We start from the raw sequence: 15,664 nt of genomic DNA on the forward strand, positions 1-15,664 counted from the left end.
ATCTTTCAACACCCAAGTGTACTCCCTAAGTGCCTTCGGGTCACATTAACTGTCAAGATGGCTTTGGGAGCCTTTTGGTCCCACCAGGACAGGCTGGGAACCGAGCTCGAGGACTGGCAGCTAAGAGGCGCCGGCGCAGGAGCAGGAGCAGAGGGCCCGGCTGCCTCGCTCACGTGCGTTACGTCGGTGGACTCGCGCTCCAGCACGCTGCCGTTGTGGGTACCCTGGGCCGCGACGCACACGCGGCCGGAGGCTCTGCGCGGGGCGCGGCGCAACAGGCCCGCGCAGATCTTGCGGAAGCCCTTGCGGAAGTGCTTGGAGACGACAGCGTAGACGATAGGATTGACGCAGGAGTTGCAGTAGGAGACGAGGTGCGAGAGGATACGCAGCGCGTAGGTAGCGCGCGTAAGGGGGAAGCGGCCGAAACACACGCAGAGGATAAGCGCGTGGTGAGGCATCCAACAGGGGCAGAAGAGCGCGGCCACGATGATGATCACACGCGTCAACTTGCGCTTGGCGCGCCGGGCGCCCGAGCCGGCGGCCACCGGGTCGACGGAGCGCCAGAGGTAGCGCAGGGTGCGCGCGTTGGTCAGGACGAGCACCAGCACGGGCAGCTGAAGACAAAGGTGCAGAGGTCCATGGCGCGGCGGCGCGGCGGCGCGGCGCGCTCCACGCCGGGTGGCACACAGTCAGGTTGGCTAACCGTGACTGGCGGTAGTAACTCAAGTACGGCCCGGAAAAGAGCAGCGACAGCCCCCAGATGAGCCCGATGGCCGCCAGGGCGTTGCGAGGCGTGCGCAACTCGCGGGAGTGCAGCGGGTAGCGGATGGCCAAATACCTGCGGGTCAGGCCAGAAAGGGAGACGTCTCGTGTGCCGGCGGATTCGCGGAGGCAGGGCCGGACCCCTCCACCTCGAGCCCCACGCTCAGTGTCGAGGAATGTTTCTAGCGCACGGTAATACCGCACAAGCCCGGAGGGCCACACAGAGCATCCCGGACACCCTCAGCCGCGCCTACATGTGGGGCGGGACCCGGCAGCAGGAAAGGCCACTCATCTGCTCTTCCTGAGACTACGACCACAATCGGATTCCACCCGGGAGGGCACCCCGAAGATTAAACAGACTTTGGGGCTCCGGCAGGCTGTGATTACCCACCAGTGACGGTGCCCGGAGAGGTAGGACCCAGGCGCCTTGAGGCCCTAGGAGACAGCCTGGAGACACTGTCAGGCAAGGTACCGCGAGGGAATTCCTTAGAGAAGCCGACGTTCTATGGGTCCCACCAGTGCTCTCTTCTTGGAACCAACACACTTGGCATTCAGTGGAACTGGGAGGTATATGGGGAATGGGGCCTCACCTCGCTGCCTGTCCAGCGAAAGTTGGGAGGACGTGGGGACGGAGGGGGCCGGGGAGATACCAGGATTCCCTCCCTAGGAATCCCCCAGGTGTCCTTTCAAGCTTCAGCTTCCAGGGGGACCCTTGGGCCCGCTCCTCTCCTGCCCTTGCCCCCGGGCCTGTTGGTCAGGTTGTGGGACCGAGCTATGGAGCCTCGGGCATGCTTGCTCGGAGTTTGGCATGGGCCCTCACGAAGGACCCAAATTCTGCAGTCCGCACCAGAGTCGGCTGTGCGGAGCAAACTGTGGCTTGGAGGCCAGCGAAATGGAGGCGCCCGAGTTTGATGCCAGGAGACAGGCCAATGGCTTCACGCACAGGATTACTGGATGGGCAACTCTGAGCAAATCACTTACAAACTCGGTTTGGTCTGTAAATTGGGCACAGTAATCCCTCCCATCCTAGCCTCCCAGGGGCATTGAGCTTCAAAGGAGACCCAGCACGGGGAAAAACGCTTTGTACCCAGAAACGTTGTGCTTTGTCACATGCCAGCGTCGCTGGAGAGCTGAGGTCTCCAGCCTGAAGCCCCTGAGGATGCACCTAACAGAGAGACACGGAGGTCCCCCATTCTTATTCTTTTTTGTCTTACACGCCTGCTTGTCTTTCACTCCTTCCTGGTTCCCTTGCCTTCCTAGTGTTCTTTTCTACTTTCCACACATCCCTCCTTGACCCTCAAGTCCAGCCCCCTTCTCCAGCCACAGCCTGCCTGCCAGCTCACCTGTCCAGGGAGACGGCAGCCAGTGTGAAGCTGCTGGCATGCATGGTGAGGAAGATGAGGAAGTGCACCGCCTTGCAGAGCAGCGAGCCGAACACCCAGTTGTCCAGGGTGTAGATGGTGGCCTGGAAGGGCACGCAGCACACGATGAAACACAAGTTGGCCACGCCCAGGTTGAGGATGAACAGGTTGGTGGTGCTGACGGCCTGGCCACCACGAAGCAGCACGGCCAGCACCAGTGAGTTGCCTATGGTGCCCACGAGGAAGATGAGCGCAAATAGCATGGGCATGATGACCGCCTCAGGCTGCCAGCTACCCCGGCCGCCCGCCTCGTTCGAGTCCTCGGTGTCCAGGCCACCCGAGCCATTCATAGTGCCGCTGCACCGGGGCTGCCCCGATTTCTGCAGCCGTCTGCGTCCTGGCGAGCGCGCAGCTCCAGCGGCTTCAGCCGCTGCAGCGCCCAGAGCGACTTGGCGGAGCTGCGGGTGGAGTGAGTCTCGCTGAGACTGGGGCAGGAGAAGCGGGTGCGCTGGGGGCAGGGGGAGGAGCGAGCAGCCGAAGGGTGGGGTGTTCCCCCTGGCGGCCGGCCGCTCTGGGGGAAGGGCTGTCCAGTGGCCTCGGCGCGCCCCGGCCAAGGCACAGGCTGCCTACCCCTGGGGCGGAAGGCCTCGCCAGTGTCTGCTCCCCGGCCCTCCGGCGTCGTCGGCGCGCTCCAGCCTCCGACTCCGGGCTGTGCCGGGCTGAGCAGCGAACCGACCTCTGGGGCAGACGCCGGAGTGGTGGAGGGACCGCCTGCCGGGAGCGCTCGCCCGCTACCCCGCGCGCCTCGGCACTTCCCTGCAGCCTGGCGGGCGCGCCAGACCTCCTGGGGCAGGCTGGGGGGCGTCCTCGAGAGAGTTCCAGGTGGCGCCTAAAGCGTGGGGTGGGAGTGATGAAGGGCGGAGGCGGATGGGAGTGCTGCCGTTTTCCAGAACTGGCGAGTGGGACGGCCCTGCCGTGTGCCCCACGCCTCTTCCCACTTCTAATTCCCAGGAGCAGCGGTGGGGATGGTGCAAGGATTTCTTTCATTCCCTTCTCTCCCTCACTGAGCGCTCCCCGCTCCAATTCAGTCCGGTAAAAATTTATTGAGCATCTGCTGTGTGTCGGGCTCTGTTCCTGGCGCCGTGCCTCGGTTTCCTCAATATTACAATATGGGCTAATAACACCTTCTCAGAGGGCTCTGGTGAGAATGGAATGAGATGTGTGTGAGAGACCTGAGGCGAGTTGGTAGAATCTGGATGAATCCAACTCTTCTTCTTTTTCTCCTTACCCTATTCAGATATCCAACAAGGGGAAACTTAAAGGAAATACAAAACAGCAGAGGACCATGCATCAGGAGCATTTTCCTAGATAGCCAGGAGGGTGTTTAGGTTGCAAAAAAAACAACTTAAATATTTGTTTCTGATTTTGACATACTAGGCATCAAACATCTGTGACCCAGAATCATCACTGTTTCTATATAATTTTGAAACTGGGTTTGAACATCACTACCTTCTGTAGCTTGACCTCTGCTTCCCCTTTCCTCGCCCTGTTCCTTGAGTCCTAGTCAAAAACATTCTTCTTCCACTTTCCCCTCCAGGATCTCAGCCTCAGGAGCCCAGCTACCTGCTCCTCTTGGTAAGGAAACCTTATTCACACCTCTGCCCTGCCTGCTTATTCACTGAATAGGAAGATAATAACCATGTTTCTGAGATGCTTGCCATTCATTTATTGAATACACATTTATAAAGCACCTACTCCTTTCCAGGCACTGTTCTAGGTCCTTGGGATTTACCAGTGAGCTCTACAAAGATCAAGGCGCTTCATGAGCTTCCTTTCTAGCAGGGAAGAGACAATAAGTATAACTCAAGTTATTAATCAATTACAAGTTAAGTACTTGCAGGAAAAGTAAATCACGGTGAGGGAATTGGGAGTACTGGAGTGGTGGTGATGGTGCAATTTAAAATGGGGTGGTCAAGCAGACCTCATTAGGAAGGTGATATTTGAGCAGAGTTGAAGGAGCTACCTAGCAGGTAGCCAAGGGAAGTGCATTCCAGATAGAACAGCCAGTGCAAAGGCCCTAAAGCAGGAGTGTGCCCGTGTCCCTAAGCAAGGAGGGTTGTCTGGCTTGAGCTGAATGAACAAGAAGGAGATTGGCATGAGAGAAGGTGAGAGGCGTAGCATGTAGGACTTTTTTCCATTGCAAGGAAGTCTTCTAGTCTGACTAAAAAGAGGAGCCATTGCAGAGTTTTGACTAGAGGACTAACATCATCTGACTTACTTTTTTTTTAAAAAGCTTTATTGAAATATAATTCACATACAATTTACCCACATAAAATGTTCATTTGTTTTTTAGTACGTTCACAGAGTTGTGCAACCATCACCACAATCAATTTTAGGATGTTTTTGTTCCTGCCTCCCACCCCTAGCCCTACACAACCACTCTTTCTGTCTCTATAGATTTGCCTATTCTGGACATTTTATATGAATGCAATCATACAATATGTGGCCTTCTGTGTATACCTTCTTTCACTTAGCCTAATGATTTCAAGATTCATCCACAATGTAGCATGTATCAGTACTTCATTCCTTTTTATGGCCAAATAATATTCCATTGTATGATAATCACATTTTGTTTATCAAATTCATTTGTTGATAGACATTTGGGAGACTTACTTTTTTAAAAATTATTTTTAATCTTGGTAAAATATACAAAACACAGTTTGCCACCTTAAACATTTTAAGTGTATAGTTCAGTAGTGTTAAGTATATTCACATTGGTGTGCAACCAATCTCGAGAACTTTTTGATCTTGCAAAACTGACAGTCTATAGCCATTAAACAATAACTCTCCATTTCCCCTGCCTTCAGCCCCCAGCAACCGTCATCCTACTTTCTATGAATTTGACTACACTAGATACCTTATATTAGTGGAATCATACCATATCTTTTCATGACTGGCTTACTTAGCACAATATTTCCAAGCTTCAATCATGTTGTAGCATGTGTCAGAATTTCCTTCCCTTTTAAGGCTGAATAATATTCCATTGTATGGACAGACCATATTTTGCTTATCCCTGAGGGCCGCTGGGTTGCTTCCATCTCTTGGCTATTGTGAATAATGCTACTATAAACGTGGGTGTACAAATAACTCTTCAAGACCCTGCTTTCAATCCTTTTGGATATATACCCTGAAGTGAAATTGCTGGATCATATGGCAATTCTTTTGATTTTATAAAGAGCTGCCATACTGTCTTCCACTGTGGATGTACCATTTTATATTTGCACCAAAAGTGCACCAAGGTTACAATTTCTCCACATCCTCGCCAATACACGTTATTTTCTGTTATTATTATCCTTTTAATAGTAGCCACCTTAATGGGTGTGAGGTGATCACTCATTGTGGTTTTGATTTGCATTTCCCTAATGATTAGTGCAGACTTACTTTAAAAATGCACCATTTAATTTAGTCTTCACCACCCTAATTGGTTATCCCCGTTCACAGATGAGGGAAAAGGTTTAGAGGGAGATTATTTGCCCAACATCTCCTAACCAGTAATGGCAGAGCCAGAATTGGAGCTGCAGAGATCAGACTCCACAGCTAGCAGTGCCATATTGCAGAGGAAAGATTCATAGTATCCCTCGCTTCAGCACTTCTCACTCCTCGGACTGCTCGACCGGAAGTCCAGGGAAGGGCACCGGTCCCCATCCATTAGGGAAAGTCCCTGCACTATGGTCGGCTCCAAAGGAAAGCGCAGACAGAGGCGGTTCCCTCCCAGGCGTGGTGTTTCGTTGTGTAGGGTGGGAACCCCACCTCCGGAGCCCCCGGGGAGGTAGACACTCCGAAATCCAAAGGTCTTAGCCAACTGCACCCGCTCTCTGTGCGCGGGACGTGAGCCGGATCCCCTGTGCAGGGATGCAGGAGGTGTGGGAGGGGGACATCTCCGGGTTCTCCACCCTTGGTGGACGGGAAATAGGATTGCCCCCAGGAGACCTCAGCAGTGACGGCGTCCGCGAGCTTCGGGACCCTCAGCCTAGCCCACCACCGTTTGAGACCCGGAAGCCTAGTCCACGCGCAGGCGCACTCCAACAAGTGGCCGCTGCCTGCGGGCAGGGCCGTCGGCGGCGGAGTCCGCCGGAATCCCGTCAGCCCGCCCGAGCCGGCTCCGCTCTCTCTCTCTCTCTCTCTCTCCCCGGTCGTCCCGCCTTCTCTATCCCGTCCTGCTCTGCGGCGCAGGGGCAAGATGGCTGCTGAGAAACAGATACCTGCAGGCGGTGGTGGTAGCAGCGGCGGCGGTAGCGGTGGTGGACGCGGTGCCGGAGGAGAGGAAAATAAGGAAAACGAACGGCCTTCAGCTGGATCGAAGGCAAACAAAGAATTCGGGGATAGCCTGAGTTTGGAGAGTATCCTACAGTAATCGGGCCTAATTCGCCATGACTACGTGTCGATCTGGCGGGCCGGGGGCGGGAGAGGCGGCGGGTTGCGGCACGACCTGGGCAGGAGAGGCCGAAGGTTGCAGTTTCTCTCGCTTCTACTTTTTGGCACTTAGAGTTTCAGGGTCTGGTTTTCGACTGGCCTTTCCTCGCATGTTCTTTGTCCTCCAGTCTGGGGAACGTCCTCTTCTTTCAAGCGGCACCGGAATATTGGGCAGTTTTCTTCAGTTTCCCCGCAATTGCCCAGTTGGAGGGCTGGTGATGGGGCTGACACTGGCCACTCTGGTGAACTACTGCCTTGGCAACTGGGGCCACTGAACTGGGGAGAGGAAACTGCAGTCTTGACCTTTTGGCCTAATACTTCTGTCTGACAGCCGTTGGGGAATGGATAATAAAAATTACAGTTTGATGTTTTGGAAGTGGAGGCAAAGGTTCCGTGTTGTAAGGGAAAGCTTATTGCCCATTTTGAATATAAATCATTGTAGATTGTTAACATTACTTGTATAGCTTTCTTAATAGGTCTGTAGACCTTTTATCTTGTTGAGAGTCATTCAGATGAATCGGTTTCTAGTTTTCATCAGAGTGTATTACAATTGAGTGTTGACGACATTAGTTTGTGGCTTTTTGAAATGAATAAGTAGTGGAGAAAATGTAGGTGAATTTCTGATATACATTTAGCTTGACATCTTAATATAGTGAAGTTTTCAGGAGATTGAAGCTTTACTTTTTGAACTGGTGGTATCCTTTCAAATGGATGTTAGAATGCCTTGATTTTACTGCACACCTTATATATGTTTGTCTCTTTTTAATTATTGAAATAGCCCCAGTGTTTTAAAATACATCTGTAAAGAAGCATGGAGGAAACTTTAAAAGGACACTAAAACTGTAGACAAAGGTCGTTGGACTTCCTGAAGTTTGGGACATAATCTTAAAATATTTTAAGATTCTTAAAAAGGAGAGTTTGCTCAGGGCTTTTTTATTTTTTTAAAGAAAAACTAGTATTTAAATGCAAGCTGTGGTCTGGTTTGGTTGGCATGTGCTCACCATAGGCACATGAAGCGTCACAGCTGTTAAGGAAAGTCAGATTTGGCAGATGTAGGAGGTTATGCAAATAGAGGAGTAGTACACGTCATTTATAACCTGAATCTGCTAAAATGAGTAAAACATTGGGTCCAGGTGTAAATCACTGGGAACCACCCCAGATGTAGTCAGTATTTAGAATCCAGCAGCTTTAGCTGTTGGGTCTTATTAATCCTCAATGGCTAATGATGCCCTCCTTTTTTAGTTTGAAAGTAGTAATAGTTCAGGCAGTCAACTTTTCTACATGCTTCGCCCTGGTCCTGTCCTATGGTAAGATACCTATTGAAAATGCTTACCAGAGATTTCACTCATGTACTGAGTATTTCAGAAATGTTTAATATGCTGTGATTTGATACAAGTGTAGACTAATAGTACTAATATAGATGAATGTTTTGATTTCTTTGGATTCTTGGCACTGTAAGCGTTTCCTTAATCTTGGCTCTAGTTCTTCAGATTATTAAGGAATCCCAGCAGCAGCATGGTTTACGGCATGGAGATTTTCAGAGGTACAGGTTAGTATCATGTGCAAGATATGTACAAATCTCTGTGGAATTTTCAAATTTGGTTTGCTTTTTTACTATCCTACTTATTCTGCTGTACCAGAAAGTATACCTAGAAAGTCTAGTTCTTAACTTGTATTGAATTCTCAAGAAGATACTTAATTTTCAAATTTAAAAGGAGCCAATCTTTTTATCCATTTTACCTCACAATATTGCAGATACATTGGAGGCTTCTGCTGAAAATAACAGTTATGGTAATCTTTTTTTTTTTTTTTTAACTTAACCATATTATAGAATCTGGGTCACATTCCAGCTGTTGGCAATCACTGTTCTGATTTCCATTGTTATAGTTTTGCTTTTTTCAGAACATAGCCTTTTGTGTCTAGATTCTCTCACCTAATAGATACTGCTCAGTAGTATTCCATTGCAGGGATGAATCGCAGTCTGCTTTTGTTCCCCAATTGAATGGCTATTGGTTGACTCCGATTTTTGTTTTTGTTTTTTCTAGTTATTATTGTTTTCAGTGTTACATTTTTGATTAGATTTTTTGGTGGTAAAATATTCATAACATAAAAATGACTTTGATGTGTACCTTTTAGTACGTTTTTATGTCTTTTAGTACATAAATATATTTGTATGTATGTGCCTACCAAGTAGTATTTTTGTTCTTCTAGTCTCTTTCTATGCATTTTTTTCATAAGTTTGCTCATATTGTATATACAACTTTGTATTCTGCTTTTTTGCCGAACGTTATATGATATGTATTTCTCCATGCCTATAAAAATGTTCCATACACGTGATTTTTATTAGTTGCAGTATAACTCAATATATAGGCCTACCATAATTTATTTACCTATTCCCCCAAGTTGGTTATTTATATCATAGCCAGTTTTGTAGGTTTAAAAATATTGTTCCCGTGAATCTCTGTTCATACCTCTTTGTATATCTGATCATTTCTTTAATATAGAGTAGTATAGAAATAGACTGTCACTTCAGGAAGTATGAACATTTTTAAGGATCTTGATAAATGTATCCATATTGCAAGAAAATTTTTACCGATTTATATTTCTACTCATAATGTGTGAGTGTCCCATTTGATTTTTATGTGATAATTAAAGCATAATTATGAATCGACGGAAAAGATCTAGTTCATAGATTCGGTCAGACTATTATTTCTTCTTTTTAATAACCTGTGCTCTGGTAGCTTTTTATTTATTTATTTATTTATTTATTTATTTACTTACTTACTTACTTATTTATTTATTTATGGCTGTGTTGGGTCTTCGTTGCTGCACTCGGGCTTTCTCTGGTTGTAGCGAGCGGGGGCTACTCTGCATTGCGGTGCGCGGGCTTCTCATTGCAGTGGCTTTTCTTGTTGTGGAGCAGGGGCTCTAGTCACGCAGGCTTCAGTAGTTGCAGCACGTGGGCTCAGTAGTTGTGGCTCATGGGCTCTAGAGTGCAGACTCAGTAGTTGTGGCTCATGGGCTCTAGAGTGCAGACTCAGTGGTTGTGGCACACGGGCTTAGTTGCTCCGCGGCATGTGGGATCTTCCCAGACCAGGGCTCGAACCCGTGTCCCCTGCACTGGGAGGCAGATTCTTAACCACTGCGCCACCAGGGAGGTCCGCTCTGGTAGCTTTAAGGCTGAGATTTTGAAGTACCATTTAATATCATTTTGTATTGTAAATTTTATGCTATATTATTTGATTAAGGGTGGTAAAATTTTACATGTACTTTTACACAGTTTAGTCAAAATACATTTATTGCATATCTATATGTTAGGCACTGTGCTATGACATTGGGGGAAACTTGAAAATAAAATCATCTTTGCACTAAAGGAGTTTATGTTAGTGAGATAGACATAATAAGAACATAATATCATGCCCTCATATTGTAGTAGAAGTAAGAATAAAAAGTTGCATGAGTACAGAAGAGAGAGGCTTGGCATAGAGGTGATGTTTATAGTTTTCTTATTGATATCCTAATTAACCTCCTCATTTTTCTTCACATATGCTTGCAGTTTCTTTCTTCACGTCTTCATTGTCATCACAGTCTCCCTCAGGATGCCCCTTCTTCCCTTTTACATCCATCAGAATCCTACTCATTCTTTCAAAACCCACCATAAGTCCACTCCAGCAAAGTGGGTTAGCAAGAAGAGAATGATGACTTGTGTCCTATACGTTCAGTTTGACATTGGCCTTGTTTTTCTGGTTGCCATTCTATCTGCATGATTCTCTCCAACTAGAGTATGGGTTCTTTGAGAATGGGTACTGTGTCCTTGTCTCTTCATGTTTTCTGTGATACCAGTCATATTGCTTGCAAGTTTCCATTCAATAAATGTTTGCAAGAGGATGGTGGTATCTATAGCAACCATAAGTAGAATACCCCGAACTTTTGACCTTACTTTATTGTAGAATTTACTGTTGAAAGTATTATCAGCTTGGCCGAATGATTTTTGGTTGTGGTTTCCTACAGAGGCTACTGTTCCCGTAGACAAAGACGTCTTCGGAAAACACTCAACTTCAAGATGGGGAACAGACACAAATTCACAGGGAAAAAAGTAACGGAAGATCTTCTGACTGATAACAGGTATTGACTGCTCAGTGCTAAGTGCTGAATGCATCTTGCTAATACATTTATTGAACAATTACAGCGTGACAGGTGTTGTGTCAGACTCTTAGTTATTTCACGTGATCCTGTGGAATAGACATCTTTACTACTCCTGTGTTATAAGATGAGGAGACTGAGCCTCAGAGAGACTCTCTAACTTGTTCAGGAACCATGGTAGAATGGTAAATGTTGAAGTCAGTGATTAGACTCTAACTGGTTATTAGGTAAGGTTTCTAGAACGCAAATTTCAATGTTTGAGTACTTACTTAAATCATTATGTCTTAAGCGAAATCTGGCCATGTGTAAATTATTACAGAAGAGTTTTATATTTCGGTGCTGAATGCATTCATGCTTAACATGACAGGATTACTCTATGAAAGCAATATGTATTAAAAGTCTATGGGTCGGTTCCTCAGACTTTGACCTGTGGGCCAAAATGGTCTTCCTGCCACCTGTTTATTGTAAATAAAGTTGGCACACAGCCACACCATTTATTTAGATATTGCTTACAGCTGCTTTTGTGCTACAGTAGCAGAGTAGTTGTGACAGAGACCATATGGCCTCTAAAGCCTAAAATACTTACTGTTGGGCCCTTTATGAAAAAAGTTTGCTGCCCCCTGGTCCAGTATGTGGCCAGAACTGCGTTAGACACCATATTGGATGTAGAAGAGTTGGGGAGGCATAGTTACTGAACCTCATTGACTCTGATATTGTTGAGAGATATTGGTTGAGTACAGAACAGGGAACACTGCAAGATAGCAGAACTGCTATATCGTGTGTAATTCACTCATAAGAATTCTGAAGTCTTGGAAGGGAGAAGTTAGTTTGGGGGTTCTTGATAGGGAAGCCAGGAAGCCTGCATGGAGGAGGCTGGACCTTTAAGGGTTTGTGAGAAGAAAAGACATTCTGTGTTCAGGGAAACAGCATGCCATGTTGTCTTTGAATGCAGTGTAGGAACTGTAATGCTCTGGGCAGTTGGTAGCTACTGCTCAGGCAGCGAAGAGGCTTGGAGCTTGGTGTATGAGACACAGTCAGAAAACTAGAGCATGATGGGATGAAGCAGGATGGGTTGATTAAGTCCGATGAGATGAAGTTAGGAAGAGTCTGTTATAACAGTGAGACCAGGCTAAGCTGCAGTTAAAGGAAGATTAATCAAGGCAGTAGTTTAAAGAAAGATTCACCATAATAATAATAAAGTAGCTAACTTATATAGCAGTTAGTAAGTGCCAGGCTCTGGTCTAAGTGTGTTGTATGTATTACTGCATGGGAGAGTGAAGCACAGAAAGGTTAGTATTTTGCCCAAAATCACACAGCTAGTGAGTGGTGGCACTGAGATTCCAATCCAGGCCCTTAACCACTTCAGTATACTGCCTCTCTTTGCACAGCGAAAGAAACCATCAACAAAATGAACAGGCAGCCTATTAAATGGGAGAAGATATTTCCAAATGACATATCCGATGAGGGGTTAATATCCAAAATATATAAAGAACTCATACAGCTCAATATCAAAAAGACAGACAATTCGATTAAAAAATGGGCAGAGGATCTGAATAGAAATTTTTCCAAGGAAGTTATATAGATGGGCATCAGGCACCTGAAAAGATGCTCCACGTCACTAGTTGTCAGGGAAATGCAAATCAGAACCACGATGAGATATCACCTCACACCTGTCGGAATAGCTGTTATCAAAAAGACAAGAAATAACAAGTGTTGGTGAGGATGTGGAGAGAAGGGAGCCCTCGTGCACTGTTGGTGGGAATGTAAATTGGTGCGGTCACTATGGAAAACAGTACAGAGGTTCCTCCAAAAATTAAAAATAGAACTATATGACTCAGCAATTCCACTTCTGGGTATTTATCTGGAAAAAACTCCCAAAAACATGAATTAAAAAAGATATATGGGGCTTCCCTGGTGGCGCAGTGGTTGAGAGTCCGCCTGCCGATGCAGGGGATATGGGTTCGTGCCCCGGTCCGGGAAAATCCCACGTGCCGTGGAGCAGCTGGGCCCGTGAGCCATGGCCACTGAGCCTGCGCATCCGGAGCCTGTGCTCCGCAACGGGAGAGGCCACAACAGTGAGAGGCCCGCGTACCAAAAAAAAAAAAAAAAAAAAAGATATATGCATGCCAGCGTTTATTGTGTAGCATTGTTTACAATAGCTAGGATGTGGAAGCAGCTAAAGTGTCCACTGATAGATAACAGATAAAGAAGGTTTTATATCTAAGTCTGTGTCTATATATTTTTATGTATATTTAAACCAGAGCTCAGAAACAAAAACAAGGGATGCCAACTTCATCTTGTAAAAGCAAGATCAGGTTACATATATGTGACTCAGCCATAAAAAAGAATGAAATCTTGCCATTTGCGACAACATGGATGGACGTAGAGAGTATTATGCTAAGTGAAATTAGAGGAAGACAGATACTGTATGATCTCACTTATATGTGGAATCTAAAAAACAAATGAACAAACAAAACAGACTTGTAGAGAACAAGCTGGTGGTTGCCAGAGGGGAGAGAAGTGGGAAGGGGTGGGTGAAATAGGGGAAGGGGATTAAGAAGTACAAGCTTCCAGTTATACAATAGAGACACAGGGATATAATGCACAACATAGGGAATATAGTCAATAATATAGTAATACCTTTGTATGGTGACAGATGGTGACTAGACTTCCTGTGGTGATCATTTCATAATGTATAAAAATATCGGATCTCTGTGTGATACACCTGAAACTAATATAATATTGTAAGTCAGCTATGCTTCAATTAAAAAAAATACACACACACACACATATATATATATATGTATGTATACACTGCTTCTCAAGGACTTGGTTTCTAACTGAGTTGGGATGAAGGAGATATGATTCAAAGATGAGGCCAGATTATGTGCCTAGGCTGCCTCTATTTGTTAACTTTGGGAGGGGTAAGTCTGGGTTTGCCAAGTTTGAGGCGATAGCAGGCTTTTCAATGAGATGTGTCTGATAGGTGGCTAGAAACCTATCAGAGATGCTGATTTGGGAGCCATGGTTGATACTGAAGAGCAGCTCTGAGGAGGAAGGCAAGGAAGAGCATAGGGAAAAGGTGAGAGGCCAAAGAGTGCACGTCAGAGAATATCTGAGTCTGGTGCTCTTGGCCTTTGCTGTTCAGTTGGCCCATTCTGTCTCTGGTTTAGATACTTGCTTCTGGTTCTGATGGATGCTGAGAGAGCCTGGAGCTATGCCATGCAGCTCAAACAGGAAGCCAACACTGAACCCCGAAAACGGTTCCACTTGTTATCTCGCCTACGCAAAGCTGTGAAGCATGCGGAGGAGTTGGAACGCTTGTGTGAGAGCAATCGTGTGGACGCCAAGACCAAGTTGGAGGCTCAGGTTAGTGTCTCAACATCAGCTTTGCTTTACTGTGGAGATTAGAGGCGTAAACAGAACAGAGTTTCTTACATTATATGTTGGTAGTCAGGAGAGGAAAAAACCTAATCTTGCTTTTAAAAGGTGAAGTTGGCTCTTGTTTTTGTTTTTGAGCTCTTGGTTTTTAACAATTAGCTCTGACTTAAGAAAGCCCGTGCTTCTTTTGATACGTGCATGGAGAACTTGTATCTGGGAAGTTCACAAAATAAGAATTATTTTCTTAATGAATATTTGAAAAGAGATGAAAGATATTTCAACTTTTAATGCTTATGTTATAGCCCAGAAGCGGGTTGTTAAATAAAATGAAGGGAACAAATTTTCTTTATTTTGCAGTTCTTTCCGAGGAAGTAAAATGAATCATAAAATTACCTATGTATCACATTTTATTAGTGAAATAAATTTTTTTCTTTTAGAATCAACCTGAATATCTCTGTAGTCTTGATATCAAAGTTCGAAGCAAGTAGAGGAGGTTGGGCTGTCTGGTTATCGGGTGTTGAAGCAGTTTCTCTTTTCCCGTCACCTTACAGGCTTACACAGCTTACCTCTCAGGAATGCTGCGGTTTGAACATCAAGAATGGAAAGCCGCCATTGAGGCTTTTAACAAATGCAAGTAAGTCCTCTGGTCCAAAGGCTGTGACCAGTTTTGATGATAGTAACATTCAAGCTGCAGATCAGCTAATGCTTGTTTCTGTGAAAGTTATTACAATTTCTTTCTTTTTTTCTTCTCTTTAGAAATGTTGATTCTTCTCTTTCAGCCTCAGAACATGCCAGTTCTGGTAGTTGGTCTGTGTTCCTTGTGAGTTTATTTTCTTAGAGTGAGGCTGCTGTGAACCGTGATGTTTCTTTCCTTGCAGGACTATCTATGAGAAGCTGGCCAGCGCTTTCACAGAAGAGCAGGCTGTGCTGTACAACCAGCGTGTGGAGGAGATCTCGCCCAACATCCGCTACTGTGCATATAACATTGGTGAGCGGGCTGCATAGGGCATCGACAGGTGGCTTGGTGGTAGTTCATCTCAGAGAGCCTAGAGAACTTCTTTAACTTTCTTCCCTTTCCCTTGCTTACGTATTTGGTGTGGGTTTTGGTTGATGAAAAAAGTAGAATTGTCGGAGTTAGCCCTGCTCGAAATCCGGAAGGGAATTCCATTGCTTCACTTTTGGCCCTGCCATCTTCTTTACTCGCCAAGAGCTTTGTGAAAGGACTTGGGAGGCCTTGAAACGTGCTTATGGAGGGAGAAGAGCTTGGAGTTGAATCTAGTGGTTCTTGAGGGAACAGCCAACTCCCTCGAGGATTTTCCACTCAATATCTATCTTTTTCTTAGGGGACCAGTCAGCTATCAATGAACTCATGCAGATGAGATTGAGGTCTGGGGGCACTGAGGGTCTCCTGGCTGAAAAATTGGAGGTAATCCAGTATGCACATTTTTGTGAAAAGTCTTTGGTTTGAAAAAAGTCCAGTAAAAGAAGTAATCCATAATCCCGTCATCCAAGGATAATTGCTGTCAATATATGCATATTTATAT

General features: G+C 46.0%; 2 protein-coding genes across 2 annotated transcripts in view; one reads left to right on the forward strand and one right to left on the reverse strand.

The window, feature by feature from the left end:
* Positions 1-5: 5 nt before the first annotated feature.
* Positions 6-2,473, reverse strand: GALR2 (galanin receptor 2; the record flags this gene model as incomplete). Its single annotated transcript, XM_082605423.1, is given in 4 exon segments — positions 6-614; positions 620-664; positions 667-838; positions 2,106-2,473. Coding segments are annotated over 4 exon segments (1,194 nt in total).
* Positions 2,474-6,324: 3,851 nt separating this feature from the next.
* The window catches only part of SRP68 (signal recognition particle 68), a 29,949-nt gene continuing 20,609 nt past the window's right edge, over positions 6,325-15,664 (forward strand). Inside the window, exons 1-7 of the mRNA XM_082604714.1 lie at positions 6,325-6,523; positions 8,079-8,145; positions 10,608-10,721; positions 13,913-14,108; positions 14,672-14,754; positions 14,999-15,108; positions 15,464-15,546. Coding sequence (XP_082460840.1) covers positions 6,364-6,523; positions 8,079-8,145; positions 10,608-10,721; positions 13,913-14,108; positions 14,672-14,754; positions 14,999-15,108; positions 15,464-15,546 — 813 coding nt within the window. The 5' untranslated portion in view covers positions 6,325-6,363. The remainder of the gene's footprint in view (positions 6,524-8,078; positions 8,146-10,607; positions 10,722-13,912; positions 14,109-14,671; positions 14,755-14,998; positions 15,109-15,463; positions 15,547-15,664) is intronic.

The sequence above is a fragment of the Mesoplodon mirus genome (assembly GCF_964341445.2).
Source record: "Mesoplodon mirus genome assembly, chromosome: 18".
NCBI lineage: Eukaryota > Metazoa > Chordata > Mammalia > Artiodactyla > Ziphiidae > Mesoplodon > Mesoplodon mirus.